The 9,477-nt window shown below is 46.1% G+C and overlaps 1 protein-coding gene across 2 annotated transcripts; it reads right to left on the bottom strand.

Moving 5' to 3' along the window:
• Positions 1 to 1,679: 1,679 nt before the first annotated feature.
• Positions 1,680 to 9,188, bottom strand: RRM2 (ribonucleotide reductase regulatory subunit M2). Of its 2 annotated transcripts, XM_086323523.1 has the most exons (10): positions 8,817 to 8,965; positions 8,646 to 8,720; positions 8,147 to 8,290; positions 7,745 to 7,861; positions 7,118 to 7,251; positions 5,631 to 5,725; positions 5,388 to 5,521; positions 3,977 to 4,081; positions 3,779 to 3,892; positions 1,680 to 3,698 (listed from the first exon to the last, which is right to left on the bottom strand). In XM_086323523.1, the coding sequence occupies exons 1-10, from the start codon at positions 8,913 to 8,915 to the stop codon at positions 3,546 to 3,548; spliced, it is 1,170 nt and encodes a 389-aa protein (XP_086179649.1). In that variant the 5' UTR covers positions 8,916 to 8,965; the 3' UTR covers positions 1,680 to 3,545. The 2 variants fall into 2 exon arrangements, with proteins under 2 accessions (XP_086179649.1, XP_086179650.1); XM_086323524.1 differs by lacking the exon at positions 8,147 to 8,290 and having other exon boundaries at positions 8,817 to 9,188.
• Positions 9,189 to 9,477: the final 289 nt, after the last annotated feature.

Raw genomic sequence — 9,477 nt, 5'->3', positions numbered from 1 at the left:
AAGGCCAAGAATACTGGAGTGGCTACCCTACCCCTTCTCCAGCCTGTCTTCCTGACCCAGGAATCAAACCCAGGTCTCCCACATTGCAGGCAGATTCTTTACAACTGAGCTATCAGGGAAGCCCCTCCCTGGCCAAAGGACACTTATAAATACCATCTCTGCAAGAAGCCAGTCCTCAGGCTTTATTACAGGCCAGGCAATGCCTGGTAGGCAAGGGGAGGCTCCCACCACTGTTACGGCAGCCAGGATGGGCCACACCGAGAACAGAACCCCAGGGATCAGGAGTGATTAAATGAATCTCCTACATAAGTGCTGGGGCTCAGTACATCTGGACCCCAATCAGAAAGCACATCCAGTGAAACCGAAAAGTGGGATCCAGGTTACCAGGCTTTTTAAAGCCCATGGGTGATTATAATGCCCACCAGCGTTGAAAACCACTGGTTTGAACCATATAAAGTCCATCCCAATGTCAAATGTTTCAGATTCTCCCAAGGTAAACTCAATGGGGGGTGTACCTGAGGGCTGGAGCAGCCAGCATAGGTGGATCACAAGAAAAAACATGACCTTGGGCTGCCTGCTTGGAGGCTAATAGTTGATGGTCCTTAGAGCACAGCTGCCTGGAAGTATCTGATGGTGTTTTGGGGATAAAAGGCAAAGCTCTCCACTGAGACCTCTCCAGGACATAGAACACACTTCTACCCACTCCAAATGCCAGCACAAATTCAATGGCATCCACCAGCCACTCCAAGGGCGTAATCCTTGGAGGCTGTGTGATGAGATAGTTGTCTCTTGTGGCTCTGTGGTCTATATCTCACCAGGCTCCTGTCCATGGGATTCCCCACCCAGGGACTGAGTCTGCGTCTTCTGCATCGGCAGGCAGAGTCTTTACCATCGAGCTTCGAGGGAAGCCCAAGCTCCAAGACAGGAAGTGGCTAAAATCTGTGCCTTCTAAGTGAACATTCTTCATAGGAGTACAGGGAAGGAATCTCAGTGCAATGAAGCAGAAAAAAAGCAGTTGGAAAGACTCATCCCAACCCCGCCTCCACCAGGGAAAGCAGTGTCTCCACACTCCTAAATGCTCCCCTCCACCAGCATCCCCATGGCTGTCTCCCCTGGTTTGGCTCCAGAACTGCATTCTCATCTAACTGGGCTTTACTTAGGCACCCAGCTTCCTCCTGAGGGGTAAACCCAAACCTCACAGGGCGGCTTTGTCCTCTGCCCCCCCTCTGACATCCGAACAGTGCCTGGCGGGGAGCCTGCAGTTTGCTCAATGAATGACTGTGTATCACCAGTGGGGACACAATGAGTAATTCGTTAGTTTAAGGACGCACAGGTGAAGGGAAGTGAGATTGCCCCGGGAAAGGGCATTTACAGACAGTAAATGTCTGTAAAAGTGGGACAGTCTGATGGGGGCCAGGAGACTCAGCCCCCGAGAGGTGGCTCGCCTGAGGCTGTGAGCCAAGTTCAACTCCCTTGCTCCTGGTTTTACAAACCCGTGTGCAGTTCAGCAGATGCTTTGGGGCATCACCTTTCAAGTGAACCGGTTTCCCACACCTTGTGCTAGAACAGCCACGACAAAGCCCCAGAACTGCAGAAAGCACATGAACCCCTACACAATATTTATGAAATACTTTCTAGTTTTTTCTTCCTGGATTGAAACACAAATGTTACCAAGGAACTGACACAAGAACAGTTTTATTGAAATCACTGAACACTTGTGCAGTACTCAATATCCGGATTTTGAGACGTTTTAGACAAAAAAATGTTTCCCTTTAAACGGATGAAGAAACCGGATCCTAGTTGGTGGAAGTTAATGCTTGTATCACACAGCTAAGGGGAGGTAGAATCCTAAAATTTGCTTCCAACTTCCACCTGTACCTGACCATGCCAGCTAAAGCGTCTATTTTTGTGTTGCCTAAGTTTAAGGACCATATAATCTAGACTAACTTCACAACAATAATTTAAAAAATAGAGAAGGATCCCATATCACAGAAAATTTTAAATCGACTATTTTACCATTTATACAATGAAGAAAACTGACAATGGGGGGGGCAGTGGTCAGCCAACACGAAACACAATGTGTTAAACAGCCACAAGATTGACAGGTGTCACTTATTTCCTTCCATGTTACATCTTGCCTTTTTTGGAGGGAGGAAGGAATAAAAAGGCAGATTGACTCAAACCTATTAAATATACCAATTAAGTTAATATTTGAGTGGAACATGTATTAATTATTCACATAACACTAGCTTTCTACTGCAGTTTAAGAATCCAGCAGATGATGCTAAGGTTTAAGCAAATCCTAGAAGTCATTGCACTGAATGGTTAACTACTCAATTATGAACTGGAAAATAATACTGGGTAATTATTTCAAAGTATAAACTACAGATACAATATTAAAAAAACATAGATAGTAGAAAACTTCTCTAACTTAAAAGTATAAACGGTTAAGTCAACAGTACCTACTTACAAATTTCACAAAATCAGAATAAACACTCAACTTTTAAGAGGGGCCATTTCAGTCCTGCCTTTACCACTTAATAGGAGAAAGATCTTATATAGGTGGGTCCTTTCGTTCAAGGGTGATTTCAAAACCAACTTACAATGTTAATATTATATCTTGGATCCCTGCTAAGAAGACTCTTCAAGGATCTTTCATACTAACTTGAAGTTGAGGAACATACAATCTGAGAAACTAAATAAATGATACAGCCCCTCCCGCACACCCAGGTTACCTACAGTGAGCCTGGATCTGAACTTTAGTTCCTAGAGATCTCTCATCTCTTATCCTGAGATACTCAACCTGGGCTCTAGAACAGGACACCGACCTGTGTTCTGGAGGGCACCACCTGGCTGATATTAATACCTAGGCGTGCAAAGGATTGAGTCAAAAAGCGCTTCAATTCAATTCATTCAAGGAAAGAAGAAAAATAACATGCTTAGTTTACATAGGCTTAACCTGCTCTGGTCACCTAGTAAATCTTGAATTGGCTGCCACTACTGGTAAATAGAATACTTTTATATTTGGTGCAGAAACCAACAAATTTAGGTAAAATCAAGCCTTTACCCTGACAGTTCAAACTTTGTTTATTTGTATGTAAAGTGCCAGTTTTATATACAAATCATAAGTAAACTTTAAAATCTGCTCAGAAGCAGTGAGTCTGATGTCTTCCTACAGCCTTGTGGTGGTTAATCTTTAATCTTTCCGGATCAAACTCCCTGGAGTCCCTACACTTGGAGGCCAAGAAAGCAGCTGTTAAGACCCAAAGTAAGTCCTGTTCAGCTAGCCTGCTTGCAAAAGCCAAACACGGGCAAGATCTTTCAAGAACCCGAGTAGCTTCTGACTACTTTCCATCGAGGTGACCCCACTAGCATTAACAGGATTGATTTTGAGGTAGCTACACGGTGCTAAAGATGCCATTAGTGAACATGATGGACAATTCATGGTGTAGCTCGTTGATATGGTTCAAGTAGCTGATTTCTTTCTTTTTTGATGAGAAGGAAAAAAAAATAATCAGCAAAGTAAGAGCACGTCTTCAGGTCACTTAGAAGTCGGCATCCAAGGTAAAGGAATTCTCTGTCGGACTTGACATCACTCCCATCCTCTGATACTCGCCTACTCTCTTCTCAAAGAAGTTAGTCTTCCCCTCCAGTGAAATATTTTCCATAAAGTCAAATGGATTTTCTACTCTGAAAACCTGAAAAGGTTCATAGCAAAACATAAGCACAGAACACCGGTTTCAGAAAGAACCAGAGGGCTACCCACAAAATACTTTACCTTGCTAAAGCCCAGCTCCAGCATAAGTCTATCTGCCACGAACTCAATGTACTGCTTCATCAAAGAGCAATTCATCCCAATGAGCTTCACAGGCAGGGCCTCCGTGAGGAACTCCTAGGGGCCAGAGCACAGCTTCTCAATAAAACTGAAGCATTAAGAGGTCTTCTAGCAAGCACAAGGCCTCCCTGTGTTACCCACCTGTTCTATCCTAACTGCATTGACGATTATTTCTTTTACTCTCTGTTCCGAAGGTTTGTGCAACAGGTGTTTGAACATCAGGCAGGCAAAGTCACAATGCAAACCCTAGAAGAAAAAGGTTTAAAGTCACCAACAGAGCAGTGGCACCACACTCCAGTACTCTTGCCTGGAAAATCCCATGGACAGAGGAGCCTGGTGGGCTGCCGTCTATGGGGTCGCTAAGAGTCGGACCTGACTGAGCGATTTCACTTTCACGCATTGGAGAAGGAAATGGCAATCCACTCCAGTGTTCTTGCCTGGAGAATCCCAGGGACGGGGGAGCCTGGTGGGCTGCTGTCTATCGGACACGACTGAAGCGACTTAGCAGCAGTAGCAGCAGCAACAGAGCAGTAGACTTCTATCATTAACGTGGAAGAAGAAACTGTTAGGCTGGCATTCTTGTTAGACATCCTGTGTGGTCAGACTAAAGCATTTCAAATGTCAAGGGGAAGATGACTCAAATGCTTTGTCACTAAGGCAGGCTCAGGCCCCACGCTGGGCCCCAGTGCTGCCCCTAGAGGACAGCAAGACAGGTCTGGTCCTCACTCTGTGGTTGCCAAGGAGTGGGAGGAAATTTTTCTCAGCATTCTTCCTTCCTACAGCCCTGAGCTTTAACATTCACCACCACTACTTCCAGCAGAAAAGGCAAAACTCTGAATAGGCTGGTTAGTTGTTAGATTTATAACCTAATGTCTGGGAAATCAGTAATAGTAATGCAATTTCAAGTGAATCAAGTCTGCAAGTCTCAGTGCATTAAATCCCAAGTAATGTTGATGGGAGAGGTTTCCCTGGTAAGCTCAATGGTAAAGAATTCACCTGCCAATGCAGGAGATGCAGGTTCGATCCTGGGTTAGGAAGATCCCCTGGAGAAGGGAATGGCAACTCTAGTATCTCTTGCCTGCAAAATTTCATGGAGAAGCCTGGCGGGCTACACAGTCCACAGGGTCACAGAGTCAGACATGACTGAGAACACACACACCCAGACAACGCTGATGGGAGTTAAACAGAACATCTGGGCACTAAACTTTTCTTTTTGGCATTTTAATCCAAGTGCATTCAAAGACATACTGGACCTGAATGGATTCAGAGATGTTAGCCAACTAATTCTGAAGTACAGAAGGATCACACACAGGTAGAAATAATATTACTTCCCCTAGGAAAAAGTTCCATACATAGGGAAATACCTATGTATACTGAGAATATGAGTAAAATAATTTCAGCAAATTATTTCATTCTCTGCCAAGATGCCTATGGTTGAACCCACATATTAAATGTGCATTTAAGGCAATCTCACATCTTGGGTTCCCTTCAGTGAACATGGGGTTGTAGGTGTTTGGGGTGCAGGTCAGCCTATTATCTGAATTAGACCCACCTCGTCTCTGCTAATAAGTTCATTGGAAAACGTGAGGCCAGGCATCAGTCCTCGTTTCTTGAGCCAGAATATCGACGCAAAAGAACCGGAAAAGAAGATGCCTTCCACTGCAGCAAAGGCTACCACACGTTCTCCTACAGTTAAAAAAAAAATATTTCTGTATTTGCCTGTGTTCATAGGAACAAACCAGTAACATCACTTAGAAAATGAAGCTCAGGGGTAAGTAGGGCCAAGGTCCCTTACCATATGTAGCTGCTTTGTCCCCAATCCAGCGCAAGGCCCAATCTGCCTTCTTCTTCACACAAGGCATGGTCTCAATGGCGTTGAAGAGAAATTCCCTGGTAGGCACACACAGATGATCAGTCATTCTAGCAAAGACTTCTAGTATCAGCTTCTAGGTAAGAGCACTGGGACCAAGACTAATTTGGGATTCAAACTGAAATGTTTTCTTTTTACTAGCTTGCTTTTCCCTCCAATGTTTTAGAAAAAATATCCAAAATCCATTTGGTTTATGTTAATAAAATTTAGGTATTCATTAGTTCATACTGAGGCCCACAACCTCAGTCTGTTAGATCAAGAGCATTGACTGGTTTCATTATTTCAAGTTCAGGTCATACCCTCTTCCTCCCTGTGCCTACTTTGGGAGTCCAGAGATTCCCCAGCCTGTCCCAGTGAGCTTGTTTTCCTCAGACCTTGGGCTCCTTTTATTCTCTTTGCTTGTCAACCTGGGTCTTGCCTCTCCCTAGCTTTCAAAGCTCAACCATCAGGCCTTTCTGATCCCTCCCTTCTGGTAATCTATTCCAATCATGCCCTACCTTTATTTTCTTTTTTCATTTCTACCTGCAAACATGTTCAAATCGTTTTACAACCCCATCCCCCACCCCCGCAAAGAGTTCCCTCCATCCTGCTGGCCTTTCAAGTCACCACTCATTTTCCCTCTTCACTTTCTTCCACATCATCTACAAAAGGCTACTCCTCAGCTTCACCACTTCTGTTCTACACAGGTTCTTGTCCTGAAGCTGACCTTAGTATCTAGACTACTCAAATGCCTATTTCTAGTGCTCCCCTCCTCTCCAGTCAATCCTAACAATGTAAAATAGGCCCTAAGCTACTTACATTTCTTCTCTGTTATCCCCCAATATATACTATCATTTCAGGAAAATTGCTGTGTGCCTGAATTAATTTCATGGTTCATGGTGCTATTTATTATGTAATTCCTCCACTTATATTCCTAGGTCTTATTTTCTATATTATGTTGCAAGCCCCTTAAGAGGCTGGGTTTATCTTCAACTTTGCATCCTCCACCCACTCCACCTTGAGCCAGCCTTACACTGTAGGTTGACAGATTTGCCAGACGTGAAAACTATCAAACCTAAGTTTTAGCTCATCAGACAGACTCTTGGAATGTTTTTTCAGAAGGCATTAGACTGGATGTTCATTAGTATGTTTCCAGCTCTAAAAGGATGGAGTAACCTTATAACTGTTTTTAGCAATTGACTAGTAAAGTCCGTCTATGGGGTCGCACAGAGTCGGACACGACTGAAGCGACTTAGCAGCAGCAGCAGCAGTAAAGTGCATTTAGGCCTGTTCTTAAGAGCAGACATGACCATGGGTGCTAGGAATTTCTTTGACTTGCTCATTTTAGAGTCATTTTTCTATCCCTATACGATTTCAAAAAGTAACAACTAGTAATCCTAAATATGTTGGCATATCACCACCCAAATACTCACCTTTCTTTGGAATCTTTAATGTAAGTGTCAATGAGGAGACTATACATTTCAGAATGTATGTTTTCCATGGCAATTTGGAAGCCATAGAAACAACGGGCCTCGGTAATCTGAACTTCTTGGCTAAACCGCTCCACCTAGTGGTAAAACACAAAGATCAGTTTAAGGAAAATCTACCAGCAGCAATTCAGTCAATGAACACTGATTGCCTCACACTTCCTTTTTTGTATCATTACAAGCTAAACATAGTAATTCATTTTCATTCATTGCAAGGAGGATGTACTCAAGACATATATGCAACCAGTTATTAAAAAAAACAGCAAAGCCACAAAAAGGAGAGCAAATAGATAGTTACTAGGGTTCTGGATCTATTACTATCACTTAATATGATCTTAACATTGTTTCTCTACAGTTGGGGGAAAAAAATACCATAAGGAAGAAATAACTGCAAAGTACGCTATAGAACAGAAAATGCCACAGAATATAAACCCTGGTTTACAGAGAGAGAGAGAGAGAGATACCCATTCAGCGTGCAAAATTTTAAAAGACAAAAAAGAGAATTGTTAGTTCTCTGGTAAATCTTGAATAAACGTACTTTTTCTGGGGGGAGGGGGACGGGGGGGAACTCACCAAGTTTTCATTTACTATGCCATCACTTGCTGCAAAGAAAGCCAGCACATGGGAAATAAAATATCTCTCCTCAGACTTCAGGGCTTCCCAGTGCTGAATGTCCTTGGAAAGGTCCACCTGAAATACAGAAGTTCACAAAGGGTTCAAGCCGGCAGGACCCTCACACATACGCCTAAGTGTTCAACTTTAATAAGTCTACTAGCACCACCTGATTTATATACTTCTCACATATTCTGCCAATTTGAACATTTCACGTCCTGAGTGAACAACCATTCCAAAGAGGGACAGGGAGGACAGCAAAGCATATTTCAAACATGTTATAGCCGGCCCGGCTGGGGTCTTCCTCTAGAGAGGCAATGGGCAAAGGGTCTTTTAAGTCTCCTAGTTGCTGCATCTGATTACCTCCTCAGCTGTCCAAAAGGAAGCCTCAGCTTTCTTATACATCTGCCAAATATCATGGTATTCGATAGGAAAGATGACAAAGCGGCGGGGGTTTTCTCTCAGAAGTGGTTCGTCCTCCACACTGGGGGCAGATAGCTTAGGGTTCTTTTGGGAGAGAAAAAGTAAGGGAAAAAAAAATGTTAAGTATAGGGCGAACCATGAAACTGTCATTTTCTTTTTTCAAGCAGAATACCTCCAACGATCAGAAATTTCATGGGGCTGAATGTAAGTCGGTTGTCATACTTGGATTCTATAGGAGTATAGAGAAATAGGAAATGTCCAGATGTGCAGAGGTGCTGGAGAGGGAACAGACTTTGGCGGGAAAGCAGCGCGGGCCCGGGAGAGGTGGGTAGGGTTTGAGAGCAGACAATGAGGCTTTGGCGCCAAGCAGGCTCCGCCCGCACCGCCTTGCCTGCAGCGCCCCCTCGCCCGGCGCCCCCGCCGCAGCCCACCTACTTACCGGCTCGGAGGGCTCCTGGAAGATCCTCCTCGCGGTCTTGCTGGCCAGCACGCGGGTCCCGCTGAGGGAAGGGGGCTGCAGGGAGGCGCGTGGTCAGAAGCCTGCCCGCGCCCCTAGCCACCCACAGGACCCCGCCGCCCTGCCCCCGACCCCCGACCCCCGCCCGCTCACAGTGTTCTCCTTGTCCGCTAAGCTGAGCCCCTTCAGGGGCGAGAGCTGCTGCTGCTGCGGGTCAGCGATGGTGGCGAGCGGGACGCGGAAGGAGAGCATGGTGGCAAAATGGTCAGTGAGTTGAAGCTGCGCGCGAGTCCCGAGAGCCCCTGTACGGCCCCGCAGGGGAATATTTAAAGCTCCGGGAGCCGGCCCGGTGGGCGGAGCCACTTCCCCCATTGGCTGGATCCCGGATGGCCCCGCCCACCCCACAGAGATTCAAGCGTAGCGCGGGAGCACAGCCTGGCCCCTAGTCCTTGCCCTACCGGGACCCTCCGGCACCTGCCCCTCCCAGGCCTCTGGGCGGCCACGGGAGCTTCCGCCCGCCTCCCCGAGGGCCTCGTCGCACAAAGGCTGCAGCCCCTGCGCGTTCCGTGCGCCTTAGCGGGCGCGCAGGCTCTTTCGCGCGTCCCCAGGACGGTTTGGGATTGAATGAAGCAATGCGATTGGAGCCCGCCAGCCCGCGAGCGGGAGCGAATTCCCCACCCCCGCGGAGCCCCACCTCTCTGAGGACCTCTCTGGAACCCAGGCTCTCGGTTACGCGGGCTCTCGGTTCCGCATAAATGGTTTTTGCAGATGAGCTTGGTACGGAGGCCCGTAAAACGCCCCTGGCTGCGAGGGA

The sequence above is a fragment of the Bos grunniens genome, chromosome 11 (assembly GCF_055505025.1).
Source record: "Bos grunniens cultivar Pamir isolate PY7600 chromosome 11, Bosgru_T2T1.0, whole genome shotgun sequence".
Lineage (NCBI taxonomy): Eukaryota > Metazoa > Chordata > Mammalia > Artiodactyla > Bovidae > Bos > Bos grunniens.
Note: the sequence above shows the minus strand (reverse complement) of the source record. Positions and strands in the feature narration are given on the sequence as shown.

Coding starts and splice junctions, on each gene's coding strand:
- RRM2 (XM_086323523.1), bottom strand. CDS start 8,915: ATGCTCTCCTTCCGCGTCCCGCTCGCCACCATCGCTGACCCGCAGCAG. Junction 7,862..8,146: donor CCTTTTGGACAGCTGAGGAG/GTAATCAGATGC, acceptor TCTGTATTTCAG/GTGGACCTTTCCAAGGACAT. Junction 5,522..5,630: donor GGACAAAGCAGCTACATATG/GTAAGGGACCTT, acceptor TTTTAACTGTAG/GAGAACGTGTGGTAGCCTTT.